At 37.8% G+C, this 20,007-nt stretch overlaps 1 protein-coding gene across 10 annotated transcripts in view; it reads right to left on the bottom strand.

Moving 5' to 3' along the window:
• Positions 1 to 20,007, bottom strand: part of LOC139468276 (voltage-dependent T-type calcium channel subunit alpha-1G-like) — a 96,493-nt gene that overhangs the window by 63,239 nt on the left and 13,247 nt on the right. For 8 of the 10 annotated variants that reach the window (XM_071250137.1, XM_071250139.1, XM_071250132.1 and 5 more), the window contains exons 2-7: positions 13,292 to 13,389; positions 10,008 to 10,176; positions 8,950 to 9,229; positions 7,722 to 7,814; positions 6,179 to 6,974; positions 2,440 to 2,634 (exon numbers count right to left, since the gene is read on the bottom strand). In XM_071250137.1, the coding sequence (XP_071106238.1) occupies positions 2,440 to 2,634; positions 6,179 to 6,974; positions 7,722 to 7,814; positions 8,950 to 9,229; positions 10,008 to 10,176; positions 13,292 to 13,389 (1,631 nt within the window). The remainder of the gene's footprint in view (positions 1 to 2,439; positions 2,635 to 6,178; positions 6,975 to 7,721; positions 7,815 to 8,949; positions 9,230 to 10,007; positions 10,177 to 13,291; positions 13,390 to 20,007) is intronic. The other 2 variants (XM_071250141.1, XM_071250142.1) reach the window with 2 other exon arrangements.

Genomic DNA, 20,007 nt, shown 5'->3' with positions numbered 1-20,007 from the left:
CCTCACATAATATATTATTTTATTGCTTTCCTAAATATTTATATTTTTTATTATTTATAATGATAGAAAAAAACAGGATAAAAAAGATGAATCTTTCATTCACTAAATATATTTAATACCGCTACAATAACTTGCAAGCATATTCCTGTTTAAAGCATGAGTTGGGTACAATGTGTGTAGCCCACTTCTGGTGTCCTGGGCTGTGATATTGCTGGAATATTGCTAAAAGCAGCATAAAACAATATTCACTCAGTAAAGCATGAGCTGTCTGCTTAACAGGGGGAGATGCAAGTGGTAGGGGTGGAGATGTGCTGAGTCTAACTAAAACCAACTCATTTCTAGAAAACCAGGCACACAGGAGACATACACACAGCTGCCTGTAGTCACAACCTCAAACCTCATCCGCGTTGGGGGTTATGTATGTCAGATCAGAATATCATTGTTCAAGTAAACAATGAAAATGATCATAAGCAATGTCCGACAATTTTTACTGAAACCTTGCAGACACATGTTATTTATGTCATGCTATTACATTTATAAAATTGAAGTGTTGCATTGGTGGTATGAAGGTTTGTTCTCAACAACTAACCTATACCCATCACTAACATCACACTAACCTGACACTACCACTTACCCTACCCTAAACCCAAAATTAACATAACCTTTACCTGAAACAACCACTGACCCTACCCTATACCCAACACTGACAGAACATTAACATAACACTAACCCTAGCCATAACCTAAACTAACCTATACCCAACACTAATGTAACACTAACCTGACACTACCACTAACCTGACACTACCACTAATCAATACCCAACACTAATGTAACACTAACCTGACACTACCACTAACCTATACCCAACACTAATGTAACACTAACCTGACACTACCACTAACCTGACACTACCACTAACCAATACCCAACACTAATGTAACACTAACCTGACACTACCACTAGCCTATACCCAACACTAATGTAACACTAACCTGACACTACCACTAGCCTATACCCAACACTAATGTAACACTAACCTGACACTACCACTAACCAATACCCAACACTAATGTAACACTAACCTGACACTACCACTAACCTATACCCAACACTAATGTAACACTAACCTGACACTACCACTAACCAATACCCAACACTAATGTAACACTAATCTGACACTACCACTAGCCTATACCCAACACTAATGTAACACTAATCTGACACTACCACTAGCCTATACCCAACACTAATGTAACACTAACCTGACACTACCACTAACCAATACCCAACACTAATGTAACACTAACCTGACACTTCCACTAGCCTATACCCAACACTAATGTAACACTAACCTGACACTACCACTAACCAATACCCAACACTAATGTAACACTAACCTGACACTACCACTAACCAATACCCAACACTAATTTAACACTAACCTGACACTACCACTAATCTATACCCAACACTAATGTAACACTAACCTGACACTACCACTAGCCTATACCCAACACTAATGTAACACTAACCTGACACTACCACTAGCCTATACCCAACACTAATGTAACACTAACCTGACACTACCACTGGCCTATACCCAACACTAATGTAACACTAATCTGACACTACCACTAGCCTATACCCAACACTAATGTAACACTAATCTGACACTACCACTGGCCTATACCCAACACTAATGTAACACTAACCTGACACTACCACTAACCAATACCCAACACTAATGTAACTCTAACCTGACACTACCACTAACCAATACCCAACACTAATGTAACACTAACCTGACACTACCACTAGCCTATACCCAACACTAATGTAACACTAATCTGACACTACCACTAACATTAACCCCAGGATGATGAGATGATCAATGAACCACAGAGGATGTTAAGATTCCAACATACTTGATCTACCGAGAGGTATGAGGTTGTGCCAGCAACAATATGCAAATCAGCAGGTGAAGGTTTTACACAAAATGATGTTAGTAAAACATCACATCACAAATGCTTCATTTATTTTCTACATACAACAAAACAAAGAATCACCATTCTTAACATTTGCAGTATGGAAAATGCATAAAACAATCTGTTAATGTCACTTTATCCATTTAAGACGAATTTGCAATACTTAGTCAAAGTTTTACTGATGAAAACTGATGAAAACTGATGAAAACACTAACCTAACATTACACCTGTAACATATTTTTACATCTTCTCTGAACCCTCCTCCAAAGATAGACACTTTCTAAACTAGACAAGTTTAAAATAGTCTTACTTTATATTTATATGAATGAATATTGATATTATCACCTTTATTACAATAATTATCACAAACCAAAGCAAACAGTTTAAGAAAGTAGTTGCAGAGAGTTGATACAAGGAGATCCTGGAAATACTGCATCAATGCCTGTACTTACTTGTCGGCTTTTTTGTTGGTTCAGATTCTTCTTTCCAATCAAAATCAGAATCGCTGTCGTTATTTTTGTCGCTGTCACTCAACTCATACTCTGAGTGTGTATGGCTGTTATGGGTGGTATCACACTCACTCTGAGATACGCAAGACACTCTTTTCTCGCCCACGATATCCACAAGCAGATGATCTGCAAATAGGCCTGTGAATGAAGATCACAGTTCAAATATGATTTTCAGTGTCACAAAAAACAAACCAAAGCCGAAGGAAAAGCACCGAAAACCATCTGCCCATCTGTATGCACTATTCTTAATCGAATGCTTTCTTCATACTTTTTTTTCAAAAACTTCAGTTTGTTTACGTACATCCATCAAGCCTGAAGAGAGATTTATTTTCACAAAGTCAGACAAAAAAATAGGATATTTATTTTATTTCTTCTATCCTGCTTTTTCCACAGCATCAGTTGGTAAAGGTCCATTCCATTTTAGTGATTTCATTTCCATGTTTAAGTGCACATATTTCTTTTTAAAGATTTGGCTTAGTTTAATAGACTTCTACTCTCACCGAACATTTACTTCCTTCGAGGAGAAAGACTTTGAAATAAGGATAAAAAAGACAGATGAAAATACACATCAGTTATGAAAACTTGAATTCAAATCTTAAAGAACATGCATCATTTTCAAATAAAAAATTAAACATCCTGCCTAATAAAAGGCATTGATGATACAGGTCATATTAAAGTTTGAAAGAAAAAAAATACACTGACGTACAGTCAATTTTTTCACAAAGAACACATCATACCCCTTTTAAGCTGATATGTACCAGTATCGAGAAAAAAGTTAAAAATTTACAGAACTAAATACAATATACAAGAGATATCCACAAGTTAACTTAACATCAAACTGAAAATGATGCATGCTCCATACCTCTTCATACAAAAAGACAATAGTTAACTTTGAGAATATTCTGCAAATAAGTACAAATAGCATACCAGATCACATTACACATAAATGCCATATTTCTTCCAGAAAATGAACTTAAATAAATAGATTAATTTTACCCATAAACAAGTCCATACTTCGAAAAAAAGATGCCACAGGCATTTCCATTATCATAAAATAATTTAAATTATTCAATTATTTATACTATATGAATGAATGGAAGAAGTATGGCATCTACAATATAATATCAGCAAACAAGAATTAATCACAAAGTCATCACAAACTCCTGTTTCTTTTTTAACTCAATATATGATTTTTATTTTTGCTTTTGATTGAAATAAGCTTGTTTGCTGATGCATCTTTGTAAAAGCAAGAATCATTAGAAATATCAATCATGAAATGTTGTTCTCTTGTTTTCGTACATGAAGTAACTAAACAGAAATTTTAAATTGTTGGATTTCGTTTTCCTTTAAGTTCAGGAAAGAGATAAAAATGTTTTTCATTGAATCAACCAAAACAAGGTTTGCAACATTTCCACATATGAGAGCTCTTAACTAGGAGTTGTTTTTCTGCTGGCCAGAACTTTCAAAATTTGACAATTAATCCAAATAATTAATGCATTATTCATAAATTTATCATTGTAGGCTTCATATTTTGAAATCAGTCAAAAGATCTGATCAGCATGGGAGATGTAAGGAGAAATTAAAACGGTACCAAACTGGTAATATTAGAAAAATATACAGGACTTTACAAGATCAATACTTTTATGAAGACAACCAGATAGAAAAATGCACGCATCGAGAAATAAACGACAGGAAATTCGACATCGTTCGAGGTCTACGGTGAGGCTTCGGAGGTGTAGAGAAGTTGTAGTGTAAACGTTATCTGCCCTCACTGCTTGTCATGTGACGTGAATCAAGCCACTGGATTGGCCAAAAAGCTTAGGAAAGCATGCTGTGCACAAACGAAAAGCAGTGTAGGAAAAGATACAGTGCTCCCAATTCATGAAATTAAAAACTAAAGAATCAATTGAATTGATAATTTGAAATTGGACTTTCCAAAGTGATACAAACAGTATTAAAGAAGTTAATTCTAATGTGACTGAAATTACAAAAAAAGACAAAAGAATTCACAATTCAAGGGAGCACGGTAAATGTCTAGAAAATACAGATTGAACTATGAATATACATCAAAACTACTTCTAAAACTAATGTCCACTAACAAAGAGAGTGACATGTATCAACCAATCCACAAATGGTAAAAAAGAAACAATTTGGAAAAAATGATTTGAAAGAAACATAAATGTTGTCTATGATTTCTGGTAAACCTGAAAAGTGGGGTTATATGTTTCTCATCTGTGGTAAAAGCAGGATAAAAGACAAAAATGTGAATGACATGAACTGAGACTGTGTTTAAAAAAAATTAGGTAAAATTCAATTCAATTGTCATAATACCTAAAACTATATTCGTGATCTAGGAAATGCATATATATGTGTCATTATAAAAGAAATCTCTAATGGATATATGAGAAAGCAGCAGACAGACAGCCATGTTGATGCCATACCCCAATAAATATAGAGAAACCAGTCTATCCAGGCATATATACTAGGAACAGCACACTGGGTTTTGGAGAGAAGAATGTCCCCCCTTACCCTCCCTCATATCATCATTTAATTTTCTCTTAGTTGATGATGCTACTGTGGTTTAGGTAAATTCAATCTATCTTTTAATGTGTGGCAATGGATTTCTTCACAAAATATATTACAGGTTAATTGTATCATCATGTTAATTTTCATCTAAAGTTGATGTTGAACAAAAAGAAAATTATTTTATCCTTGTGATAAAACTCCAGAACCCAGTGGTACTGTTTTTGAAATTTACCTGTTGTGTCACAGTGACCTGTCAATCACTTATGTATACTTGTGCAGCAACTCAGTGCTTGTGTGTATATCACATACAATGACCTTCCAAAGACCGACAGTGAGATAATACATCCACGTGTCTGACAAGTTTCACATGAACTCGGGTCAATTACTGTTGATAGGTATGATCATGAAAGACATAAAAAACATCTTCCTTATTCTGATTATTACGAAATAATATTATTATATTGTCATTATGAAATATGATACGTCTTTGGAAAACCTTTGCACTGCAGAACAGACACTAACTTCAGAGTTTGTCTTAGAAAATTATTTGAGAGCATAACAATGGTTTAATTTGGCGACAATGTAGAAATTAACAATTACACTTATGAGGAATAGGAGATAAAATGCTTAGCTCGTTTAATCTTAAAATGTGAAGAATACATATTCGTTAACATACTTAGAAAGCTATTGTTATATACGCCTCCATCACTTAAAAAAGTGTTGTTTCTGTATATGGAAAGGACTTGAACAAATAAATATGAAATGAATCCTTATACATGATACATATATGAAGTCAATGTCTGCTCCAAATATTACTAAAAGAAATGGGAAATGTAGAACTGTTTCTGACCAAGATTTTCTACTAACTACTGAAATCAACTATTTCATTGCTACATATGTCCATGTTTCTTCATATGACATATAGAAATTCTGAAGATATTCTAAAGCACAAACACTAATATTTTGGGAAAATTTCTATATTCAACATTCTAAGACCTGAACATTCCAAAACAGTTCCAAATCTAAAATGAGATAATGCTAATTCCATGCAGTATCTAAAATCTGCTTTGCAAAAATTTCAATGGATTTCCACAAACTTCCATTTCTTTCTGTGTGGTCATGTGATGTGGCTGGAGCAGGAGGGGAGATAACTCACCTTTATCTACTAGCGATTGGAGTTTATTGGTATCAGTGTCGACATTCAGCAGTAAATTTGAGGCGGCAAGGGCAGCGTTCTTTGCGCCATGCGCAGCGAGAACCTCAGGGAGAGAGGGCATATTTTTGGCACTACCCATAGCCCCGCAATTAAAGGATGAGGTTCGACTCAAAGAGTAATTTGCAGTGAGATGGTTGGGCGAGGGTAGGGGTTTGAACAACGTCGGTGTCAAAGCCTCTGCTGCATACGGCAATGTGTTTAAGGATTCCGAAGAAGGATTAAGACTATTGTTGTTACTCGGTAACATTAAGAAGTTGGGTCGTCGTGGCGATGATATAGGATCCACATCCGAAGCCTCAGGACTGGCGCGCGGAGCTTGTGCACTATCCAAAGAAGCGGCCCGAGACGGGAAGATATCCGGTGTCACAATGTTCAAGTGGTGGTGATGATGATGTTGATGATGAGGTTGATGTAAATACACTGTTTGAATACCTTTCTTCCTGTTTTTCTTCTTTCGTAAAGATATAGCTTTTTCTGGGTTAACTTTTCGCTGCCTTTTGCCTCTATGTCTAAAATAATATCGTATAAGTTTCCGTTTTGCTCTCCTGGCGTAATGCACAAGAAGTTTCAAGAGCTCCGAGTAACAGCCTCCTGGCTCGGAGTTGCTTGCTATAGTACTTGAAGACTGGTAACGCTTTCTCTCCTGAAGCATTCGCTCAGTCTCTCGTTTCTTAGTTTCAGAAAATTGAGTTGCTATGACAACTAAACACAGGTTGATCATAAAAAATGAGCCAATCTGGAATAAAAATAGAAGATGATATATTAAAGAAAGTCATAAATGTAATCCATAATATCAAAATCACAATAGTAGTATTTCTGTACATCGGAATAGTAGGCAGTGGCGAGAACAAGCAAAACAATATTGAATTTCAGCAACTATCTATGCCTACAATTGGAAATCTTTGCCCACAAATTGAAATCCCAACTATCTTTGCCTACAATGGGAAATCCCAACGATCTAGGCCTACAATTGGAAATCCCAACGATCTAGGCCTACAATTGGAAATCCCAATGATCTAGGCCTACAACTGGAAATCCCAACGATCTAGGCCTACAATTGGAAATCCCAACGATCTAGGCCTACAATTGGAAATCCCAGCTATATCGGCCTACAATTGGAAATCCCAACTATCTAGGGAGACAATTGGAAACCTATCAGCTAGAAAGGTTATTCATCTGATTGTTTCAAAAGGGATGACCTTGATTGAAGTGCATAATATTTCAACGACATGACAAAATATTTACCCCAGTGAGTGAGGTGGAGTACCCAGCAGGGGCATGGTGCTGACAAACCAAACATCATAATCAGAACAAATTTGAGTCTGAACCCAAGATTCGGTGAGCATGGTAAAACTAAGGGGGTGGTATTTAGACCAACCAACCCCCTCCCATCAACCAACTGGCTTTTCAGGCCAGTCATGGCTTTGACCAGATGTCATCACTGAAGGAAGACACTTTTGAACATTCCAAATGCCCCACTTACCACAATGAGAGCAACGAAGTAGGTCCAGTCCCAGAAGGAATGAGCATCTTGAACATAGTACATAATATTCACCCAGCTTTCTAAACTTATCACCTGAAACATACAATAAGCACACACTTGAAACATACAGTGAACACATGGGAGGGGGGACTTGAAGCATTTATCAGAGTGTCATGAGAAATTATCAGGGATGTCATGAACAATTATCAGAGTGTCATGAACAATTACTAGGGGTGTCATGAACAATTATCAGGGGTGTCATGAGAAATTATCATGGTGTCATGAACAATTATCAGAGTGTCATGAACAATTATCAGAGTGTCATGAACAATTACTAGGGTGTCATGAACAATTATCAGGGTGTCATGAACAATTATTAGGGTGTCATGAGAAATTATTAGGGGTATCATATGAAATTATTAGGGGCTGTCATGAACAATTATCAGGGGTGTCATGAACAATTATTGGGGGTGTCGTGAACAATTAATTATCTGGGGTGTCATGAAAATTATCTGGGGTGTCATGAACAATTATTGGGGGTGTCGTGAACAATTAATTATCTGGGGTGTCATGAACAATTATCAGGGGTGTCATGAACAATTATTAGGGTGTCATGAACAATTATTAGGGGTGTCTTGAGAAATTATCAGGGGTGACTTGAACAATAATAAGGGGTATCACAGGTAGATGTTAGGTCACAGGCATTTAGATAGTACCAACAGCAGTACACTTCCAGAGACAAGAGACCCTTTAAAATGTTAATAAATTTTTAAAACTGACACATAACCTGATGTTTCAATGCATCACATATCATTACTCAAGTATCATGCTATGTATTCTCAAATGGAGTAGGTCATCACAACACCCTCAGCAATTATGTCACAAAAATAAAAACGAAGTAATAATGAAGAAAACCTGATTCACTCTTAGCAGTTAGCACAGAAAAACTATATGCTGCCCTTAATATATTGCACTACATTTCAATGGTGAATACTTATTGCAGCATTTATCAGGTGGCAAGTCCTACTGACTGACAGCTGAATATCTGCACTAAATTAAATTAGTTTAGATACAAAAGATAGGCCAGTCAGACATATTCTGCATGAAATAGGGAAAATGAAAGATTTCATAAACAATATGTCAGTCTATCTTGTGTATTACATTGCTACATGATGCATTTATGAAAAAGAAAAACTTTGTCTTCACCATCCTCTTTGTATTGTCTCACCTGAAAAATAGCTACCCATGCTAATCCTATATTGTCAAACGATATAGCTCCCCGGAATGGATTCCTGTCTCCAGGTTGACATGTCGAATAATACTGATTCCAATTGACGCAGGACTCTGATGTGGGAGTGTTATTGCTGTATTCCTTGGCACTACCGTTGCACTTAAATCCTTCAAATTCAAATGGAGGTATGTTGCCACATGTCCGCATCCCTGACATCCCCTCCTGACTACAGATGTAATCCCCCTTCTTAGGCTGGTAAAACCAAGGCAGATTATGTCTGAAATGAAGTAGAAAACATACGGACTAATTGCGATTTATCATCTCAGCGAGCGAGCAATGGGTCTTACTCTGCTTTGATGTTTCTTTGACTGGTGTTATCACCACAATCATGGTGTCCTGGAAAAATCAGATCCGGACCAGACAAACTTGTGATTGATATTATGATCACCAGCAGGGTACAATGGCATGTAAATAAGCACTAATAACTAAGCATCTACTGGACTTGATATCAGTGAAATACGAGTTGCTTGTGTTAAGTTTATGCGAATACTATACCACTACTATTTGTTTGTTTGTTTGTTTGTTTGTTGTTTAGCGCTGCACTCAGCAATATTCCAGCTATATGACAGCAGTCTGTAAATAATCAAGTCTGGACCAGACAATCCAGTGTTGACATCATGAACATCGATCCACGCAATTGGGATCCCATTAGTTGCCTTTTAAGACAAGCATAGTCACCTCTTTTGACAAGCATAGTCGCCTCTTATGACAAGCATAGTCGCCTTTACGTCAAGCATGGGTTGCTGAAGACCTATTCTACCCCGGATCTTCACGGTATACTACTAATAATAATAGTCCATTTGTGTGGCACTTTTCCATGCTGGACATCATGTTCAAAGCCGATATACAACCCATGCTGCCCAAGAGGCACATTATCATTTCATCCTACTAGATACCCTCTCAAGGCTATTTCACAATTGTGACACTTATGAGATGAGAGTTTTGAAATAAAAGATTTAAAAATAAAATGACAAAATAACCTGTGATATACTTACACATATGAAATATTTTCCCCAATATCTAAAAAACATCTGTTTCGTAGAACCCCTGCCCATAACTGTACACCGATGATCCCGAATATAAAAAAGACGAAGAAACACAACAAGAGAACATTCCCCAGCATGGGGAGGGTGTCGAGGAGGAGCATCACCAGGATACGCATGCCTGAAACAGAAAGAAGGGAGTGAGTCATCTGGGTTTGATTCCGCTTTAAACAGTGTAAAATGTCTTGTCAGCAAAATAGGCAAGGGAAGCCATAAGAAACATAGGTCCAAGGTGTTTATAACAATGGTGATCATGATCAGGTTGAATGTTGGATTCAAACCCTCAAACAACAGACCCTAACTACACTCAGCGATATTCCACCTATATGATAAAAGCCTGTAAATAATCAAGTCTGAACTAGATAATGCACTGACTGATATTACAAGCAACGAACCAGACATTGGGGTGCGTTGACATGCAATTAACCATGTCACCAAGCCTGACTACCCGATGTATTTACTGGTCTTACTACCAGCGGGGGGCATGGTTGGCCCAGTCGTCTAAGGTGCCGCGAATCCCTGTGCAGAGTTGCATCCCTTGGACACGCCAGAAACCAATGGTTGTGGGTTCGAATCCCAGTTCACCCAGATTTGGTTTCTAGGTTTGTCAGCACCATACCTGTGCTCGTGGGTCTTACTGAAGTGGTAAACGTCTGAGACATCATCACTTCGGGCTTTCCTCCCACATTAAGCTGGCATGCCGTGATATAACTGGAATACTGTTAAAACCGGCGTTAAACCCAACTCAATCACTCACTTACTACCACCAAAGGTTTTTGGGCACTAATTCTAACGGGGTGACCCGAGCTAATACTGAGAGAAACAACCAGTAAATAACAGGGAGTTATGGACAACCGGGCCACTGATGCTCCCAATGGTTATATCAAATCAAGCAGCTGGATAAGAGGTCAGAGTTGTATAGCTGTTTGACTGCATATACAGTTTGAGAGAATGTTTTTTGTCAGTGAGCTGGGATTTGAACTCATTATCATAGGTTTCTGGAATGCCAAAGGGCTGCAACTCTGCACAGTGAATTGCGGCACCTTAGACGACAGCCACCCATGACTCCTTGCACACTGTAACCATCATACCTCATAATTAGTTACCTGTTGCCAAGGCATTCTTAACTTTGTTCATTGTTTAATGTCATATAATATTCCAGCTAAATGCCAGCAGCCTGTAAATATTCAATCCAGTGATTGATAATATGAGCATCGATCCATACATAGGGTATGATGACACACCATCAGCCAGGTCACCAAGCCTGACCACCCAATCCACTAAGTTGCATCTTACAATCAACACAGATGGCTTGGGAGCAATTCCAGCATGGATTCCCCGCAAGGCATACTAGTATTCTGAAGAATTTGTATGCCACAATGACATTCTAAAATGTAATGGAGTGGTCAACACAGATATGGTGTTGTTACAAGTACATGTTTGGAAGCTAAATATCATTTTGTGGTCCTATGTGTGTCAGGTATTTCCAATAAAGGTAGGTTTGATAGTTCCTGCCACATTGCATAGGATGAGCAGAGCTCACAACCTGGTTTAAATTTACCTGGAACTTATTATTTTTCATAATAATTGCCCGGTGGTCAAAAACCCTTCAACAGTGACTGACTATGACAAATAGTTTTCTGTTGACTGTCGCCTCTCCAAATATTATGTAAAAGGGAGTGTCACGTCTGAGCAATACATTTAGTAGTGGCTGGTAACTCTCAATAGCCTTTTATAAAATGTCTTGAATCTCTTCAAGATTCAATGCTGGCTGTCATCCTTAACAACAATGGCTGACCTCTTTCACAAACTGGTTCATTAGTAACTTGCATCTCTCACAAACTGGCTCATTAGTAACTTGCATCTCTCACAAACTGGTTCAACAGTGACTTGCATCTTCCACAAACTGGTTCAACATTGACTTGCATCTCTCGCCAACTGGTTCATTAGTAGCTTGCATTTTCCATAAACTGGTTCAACATTGATTTGCATCTTCCACAAACTGGATCAACATTGACTTGCATCTTCCACAAACTGGTTCATTAGTAGCTTGCATCTTCTACAAACTGGTTCAACATTGATTTGCATCTTCCACAAGCTGGTTCAACATTGACTTGCATCTTCCACAAGCTGGTTCAACATTGACTTGCATCTTCCACAAACTGGTTCAACACTGACTTGCATCTTACGCAAACTGGTTCATTAGTAGCTTGCATCATCACAAACAGGTTCAAAATTGACTTGCATCTTCACAAACTGGTTCAAAATTGACTTGCATCTTTAAGAGTGACTTGCATCTCTCACTCACTGATGTAAGAGTTGCTGATATTATCTAGTGCTGAATAGTGAGGGCATGTGTCAGTTGTCATAAGGGTCATATGTATCCGTCTAACAGTCTGACACAAGTGAACAGGTAGTGACGGATACTGCATCCTCACCAGGCAAACAAACGTAACACTGGCTTGTCGAAATACAATGCCAGATTGCTGTGCATAAATTCAGATGTAAATCTGCAGGTTTAACAGGAGTGCCCGAGGGAACAGAGAGTACTTGCATTCTTTGAGTGCGTTAATTAAAACAAACTGTCAAGCACATTGTAACATTACTTCTTCTTCTTGTTGCTCAATTCTTTCAATGTCCCTTTTCACAAACATTGTCTCATGCATTGATCCATGATTGGATGGAGATATTCACAAGATCTCACGTTGGTGTTCTCCATCCCAGTCAGTAATTGAAGCACAGTAAAATATTCCTGCTTCTCCCACTAATGTCTAACAGAGGCTGATGTGGACATCCCTGCAGCCCCACACTATCTGACAGCAAGTGCCTGGCTGAACAGGGGCCTCAACTTGATGGAATGATATTGTTTAAACCCAGACACATAGGAGGAGGATCCAATGTAGCAGGTGCCGAGGTATAATTTGGCAGGCATTTGGTTTCAAAATGGTAAGCATATATATCCAACCATATCCATACCACTAGTCGGTCTCCCAGACCCAAGAGAATAAATTAAGAAAGGAATCCAACTCAAGTCTAGAATGATATGGCAAGTCTAGATTGCCTCGCTCCTGAAAATAAGCATTGTTCTGGGCTCCATTTGGAGTCCATGTTATATTTTATAGATATACATTTTAAGAAGACTTTTTCTGGTACTAAAAGTTAGTCTACTGTACCATCATCATTATCATATCATCATCATCATCATCATCATCATCATATCATCATCATCTACTTACTGGGTATTCTGTTGATGGCCCTCAATGGACGAAGCACACGGATTGTTCTTATTGCAGATATGCTGAGGTTTTCTGTATCTATGCCATACTCCACAGCTCTGAAATAGACGATGTGTTTCATCAGTGGTATGCAATATACATGCTATCCACATTGTATTGTTGACACCTCTGTCATCAGATTCCTGTGAAACAAACATGTCAGTGTTATGTCCTCTACAGAATGGAATAGAAATGGAAGAATTAACTAGCATGTATCAATAAACATTGGATAAAGGTTTATCTAAGCTGGTTTACAAATGGAAGCCGCAACACAGGTTTGCTATAATTGATGTCCTGTATGTACTTGCAGCAACTAATTACCATTTCAGAAAGCTACTTTCAAAGGTATTTAACTGTTTTAGATAAAAGATCTTAGACTGTCATAACATGACACACCTACATAACACGCTGTCTTAAAATTTGCATGGTTTGAAAGTTTTAAGTGAGAGGAAATGAATTTAACATATACATATTTATAACTAAAATGCTTTGACCACAAAAACTATATATTCATTTAATTGCTTTCTTAACAAATACAAATACCTCTGTTACAGCAGTTACCTCCCTTACACCATTATCTGCAAAATTAACTTCAAATCACCTTCTTAAACATTTGCGAACATTGTGAAATATTTCAAACAAACACTCATGACAGTCAGCATTTTACCCATCAACATTTTACCCATCAACCCTCTGACTCTATAGTTAAACCCTCTGACCCAATAGTTAAACCTTCTGACCCTGTATATTATAAAAACACTGACCATGATCTTTCCCTGAGTGAGTAATTGAGAAGAGTTACCTATAAATTACATACCCTTTCCTACATCTGTCTTCTCCAACAACCCTTGACACCCTGTCGTACAATCTTGTGTACTGGTGTTGAACACCCTTGTCAAACATATCTCAGACTGAGAAATGGAAGGTAAGGGTGTTACCTTCTATCCTCCAACCTTGCATTAAACATCCTTTGTCAAAAAGCCTGACAAAGCCATGAACCCCTGTCGCAGTGAACTCCCTCTCTCACAAGCCCTGACTCAGTGAACGCCCTCTCCCACAAGCACTGACTCAGTGAACGCCCTCTCTCACAAGCCCTGACTCAGTGGTGAACACCTTGTCCCACAAGCCCTGACTCAGTGAACGCCCTCTCTCACAAGCTCTGAATCAGTGAACACCCTCTCTCACAAGCCCCGACTCAGTGGTGAACAACTTGTCCCACAAGCCCTGACTCAGTGAACACCCTCTCTCACAAACCCTGACTCAGTGAACACCCTCTCACACAAACCCTGACCCATTGAACACCTCCCACAAGCCCTGACTCAGTGATTACCACTTTGTTACCACAACTCCTGATCCAAGTGTGAACACCCTCTCCCTAGAATTCCTACCCTGGGTTGAACACCCTCTCTCACACAACCCCTGACCTTGGGATGATCACATTTTGACACAAACCCAAACACAAACCCCAAACCAGTTAAAGCATTCCAAAACAACCCTTTTCAATATCTGCAGCAGTTGCAGTGCCTTCTATTTCAGTACCTTCAAGGAATTACAATCATTTCTAAACATACTGAACAAATCTGGCCTGAAATCAAGATTTCTAATAATTACTCTGAATTACTGTGTCTGAAAATAACCAGCAAATGTGTACAAGATAATGACATGCACTTTATTGATGACATGAGAGAGCACACAAAAAATAAATCTGTAATTGTAAAACTAAATGGCCTTGTGCTCATTTGATGAGTTTGGCAATTCCCTCTAAACAGTCGATTACTCAGAAAATAAACACAGTTTGAACTTTGTGCCTCGATGGCATTCACCCATCATTCCTGATTTAACCAGCAGCAAAATGCCACAGGAATTTAATGACAAACACGTTAACACCTTGCTATTCAATCAGCTGAAGATCAACAGGCGATAATACTCCTGTGAAGAATGCATGCACCAAGTTGCATCTCTCATATTGGAACACAGTGAAAATCCACACTAAATTCAGTTGTGTGATTGTTAATTTTCTGTTACTAGGCAACAGACATCATGCAAAGCGCATGCAAAGCATTGTCAAGGCAACAGGGGACTGGTCATTCAAATTCAACATGATTCTGTCAATCACATCATGCACAGAGTAGATGGCATAATGGTTTTATAGCAATGGCATAATCACAATAAGCCTTGTTCTCAATGGAACTATGATTGTCTCTTGTAAATGCGTCATCAAATGTTAATTCCTCCTATCATCAAAGTTCACAAAAGGTAGACACTGAAATCAACTCAATATGCCCATCACCTAACATACTTTAGCACAAGTTAATAGCAGATTAAACTTCCCATCATGAATAGAAAACATTTTGGTAAGAAACCACATGAAACATTGCATTCATCACACAAGACATATATTGAATATCATTTCATGATGTTTAAGTCTCAGGATCTCCTCTTCAAGAAATCACCCATACCAATATGGTTGCCAGTCAATACAAGCCCTATTTTCCCCAGTTACATTTGTGTAATACTACTTTCTCAATGACTGATTAAAACACCCATCTTATGAACCTGTATTGATTAATATGTTCAAATATTGACTGTACTTAGAATAAAAGGAAATACTAGGAAACATTATTTCTGAAAACCTGTTTGAAAAATATCTCCTGAAACTGTTTCATTACAAACCAATAAAAGGTTATTTACACAATCCTCCGAGTATATGTGAAGGATACCTTATCTGGTTCAAGCTCTGTAGGATTGATTTTGTCTGTGGAAAGTTTTTATTCAAATGTCGGTCTATTGAACATCAATGGAGCAGGTCTTTGTTAGACCTTAATTATGCATCATTCCATTGTGAAGTAAATCATGACTTTAAACCACCTTCATCCAGAAGGATCTTATGTAGCAAGCATTATTCAATTACAATTAAAGATTTGCAATTAACTTTCCGGTTGCTTGAAGGGAAGGAAAAACTACATGTGTATAACATCACACTTTGTAAAGGCCATTCAAACATTCATAAACATTGATCAGGATGCAGAGAGGGAAATTAGAAATGATGCCATTGCAGACAGTTGTGTATATGGGTGGGAACTGGTTGGATAGCGAGCTGCAGAACATATTGAACACTGAGACCTGGATGGGCACTGCATGGCAACAGTTTGGAGGCTTTGGATGTAGGAGGGGGTCAGTCCAGATTGGTGTTATGAAGCTTATTAATTTATTGCAATTGGATTGAGCTGGGCCATGCAGAATAAAATAACACCTTCTTCACCCATGAAGTTTTGGGAAGGCTTGAATCTGATTGGTGAAAGAGGTTTCAAATCTCAATAACATGACTCTAATACATGCATTGTGGAAAGGCACTTTCTCAAACCTGTATGACAGACAGTATCAAATAGTGATATTCTATGACTGCTTGTGACCACTCATGAACAATCAATGTTTGAGTAGATGTTTGTTTGAAAGACCATAATAAATGATTCTTTACTAAAGCTGGCATCCAACTAAAGGCCTCAGACTTGACAACTTCATTTCTATATTTGCTACCATCAAAGAATTGAAATTAGTTCTGTCATGGTAGAATAGGATAAACATACTTTGTAAACGGAAGTAAGGTTGACAGAACGACCACTCAAAGTTTGACAACCTTTACATCTCAAGTAGGTGGAATATAGGTAGATGAAACTTTACATGTAGAAAGAAAATTATGTCAGAGGTCAACATGACATTGCATCAAATGTAGATGACCTAGCATCAAATGTACACAGAAAAAAATTCAAATGATTAAAGAAAACTTAACTTCAGAAGTCAAGATAACATTACATCAAATGTACGTTGAACGTAGCGTCAAAAGTAGAGAGAACAAAATGTCAAATGATTAAGGAACGCTTAACTTCACAAGTAAAGATAACAAAAGTAGGTTGAACATAGCGTCATATGTAGAGAGAACAAATTGTTAAATGATTAAGGAACACTTAACTTCACAAGTAAAGATAACAAAAGTAGGTTGAACATAGCGTCATATGTAGAGAGAACAAACTGTTAAATGATTGAGGAACACTAAACTTCACAAGTAAAGATAACATTACATCAAATGTAGGTTGAACATAGCATCAAATGTAGAGAGGACAAAATTTGAAAGGATGAAAGAAAACATAACTTCATAGTCAAAAGAACACTGAATCAGAGGTTGACAGAACACAGTGTCAGAGGTCAACAGAGCATAACATTGTGGGTTGATGGAAAAAAATAATCAGAGAAGGTGGAAAATACATCCAGGATTGACAGACAATACATCTGAAGTAGAAGGAACATTAACTCCAATTAAGAAGGAACATTAACTCCAAGGTAGAAGGAACATTAATTCTAAGGTAGAAGGAACATTAACTCTAAGGTAGAAGGAACATTAACTCCAAGGTGGAAGGAACATTAACTCTAAGGTAGAAGGAACATTATCTCCAAGGTAGAAGGAACATTAACTCTAAGGTTGAAGGAACATTAACTCCAAGGTAGAAGGAACATTAACTCCAAGGTAGAAGGAACATTAACTCTAAGATGGAAGGAACATTAACTCTAAGGTAGAAGGAACATTGTATCAGAAATAGACAGCGCATCTGAGTGGAATGAATGTTGTTTTGTGCTGCAGATGGCAATATTTCTGTTGTATCATGGTGACCTGTAAATAATGAAGACTGGTCCAACCAAACCGGTGGTTGATAACATGAACAAAGTTCCATGCCATTGGAGTCATACACAGAGAGCCAGTAACCACTCTTTCCTCATTAGGTAGGCCCGAATACGAGCCCTTACACAGGGGAGAGGCAGACAGAACATTATTTTTCTGCGGTAGTTATGTCCAAGGTAGACATAACATCAAATCGGATGTTGACATAACATTACATCTGAGAGGAGGACGAGTTAATGAATGTTGTTTTGTGCCAAAGCAGCAATAATTCAGCTATATCATATGACCTGGAAATGACCAAGACTGGGAAAACCAAACCAGGGGTTGATAACACAAACATGATCCTATTTTGAGGCATAGTCATACACAACCAGCTAGGTCACGCACTGTAACCTCCCTATCCTCATCACAGGGCTCGTACTATGACAGACACTGAGGTAATGGGACCCAATCTGTAAGGGAATCCCCAACAGGAACAGGTACACAGAGCATGATTTTCCTGAGGTAAATAGAACATATTGAGTGAGTGAGTATGGTTTTACGCCGCTTTTAGCAATATTCCAGCAATATCATGGCGGGGGACACCAGAAATGGGCTTCACACATTGTACCCATGTCTGGAATCAAACCCAGGTCTTCGGGGTGACGAGCGAACGCTTTAACCACTGGGCTACCCGACCGCCCCAAATAGAACATAAGACTTCATGAATACAGAGCATTAAATCAGAGGTAGACAGATTACTAAAATTGAGGACTACTTTTTGCCAATTATTCACCCCTTCAGCATTAATTGGCAACATATTTTGAAAAAAAAAATTAAATTGATATTCTGTGAAATGGCACAGTACAGTTTTTTTAAATAGTTTACAGGATCTATCCAATACATTTTTGTTATTCAAATCCTGGTTGCAAAGTGTAAATACATTTATTTGTTTGTTTATTTGTTTGTTGTTTAACGCTGAACTCAGCAATATTCCAGCTATATGATGGCGGTCTGTAAATAATCAAGTCTGGACCAGACAATCCAGTGATTGACATCCTGCGCATCGATCCACGCAATCGGGATTTGATGACATGCATCAACCAAGTCAGCGAGCATGACCACCCGATCCCATTAGTCGCCTCTTTTGACAAGCATAGTTGCCTTTTACGGAAGGAATGGGTTGCTGAAGACCTATTTTACCCCAGATCTTCACATGTCTCAATTCATGTAACGGCAATGGAAGATTAACTGTTTCACTCAAGATAACATTCTGTACATTTTGTTAGAGAAACTTTTACAGTCTGGTTGAGCTTTAGAAAGAAATGGAAAATCAAGCAATTCATTGAGTATGATTTTCAATCACACCAGAATTTACTAAGCAGACAATGAGACTGAGACAGTGTTGAGATATCCTGTGTCATCTCTAACACTGTATCAATACTTGCAATCTATGTCTTAAAAAATGAACAAACACAGACAGTTCCTCATGTAAATGATAAAAGCTGTACTATTATATTGTTGTGGATATGTCATACACCCCATCGTTTCATGCCATGGCATATACACAAAAAGGGACCACAGACCTGTATAAATGCATTCTGTGTTAGTTTGATTTTTTTAAGATTGAAATTTTAAGATTGAAATTTCAAGATGGTAAGAAAATGAAGCTGAAGTGATTAAGTAAAATATCTGATTTGAATGAGATTGTGATACTGTGTCTGTTGGTTATAAAAGGAGTCTGTTACAGAATACATACCAGGGTAACGAGCCATGTATAGTTTCACTATCTATGGTACAACTGCATCGGTTCAAATTCTGGATTTTTAACTCTATCATTGCAGTGGACAAATTAACTCACCTTCTGAGGTATGGTATGACTGTTAACATTGAAGTTTCATGGTTAGCTTACAAAAAACAAAAGACAGCATCATTATTATTTCTGTTTCCCAGAGAACAGCCTCCACACATCATGCTCAAGTGGGGAAATTAACCCAGGCCTCTAATAACCACCGCCCTACAC

Source organism: Haliotis cracherodii, unplaced genomic scaffold (genome assembly GCF_022045235.1).
Source record: "Haliotis cracherodii isolate W230 unplaced genomic scaffold, xgHalCrac1.p SCAF_2, whole genome shotgun sequence".
NCBI classification, from domain to species: Eukaryota; Metazoa; Mollusca; class Gastropoda; order Lepetellida; family Haliotidae; genus Haliotis; species Haliotis cracherodii.
This window is presented reverse-complemented; position numbering and strand designations above follow the sequence as displayed.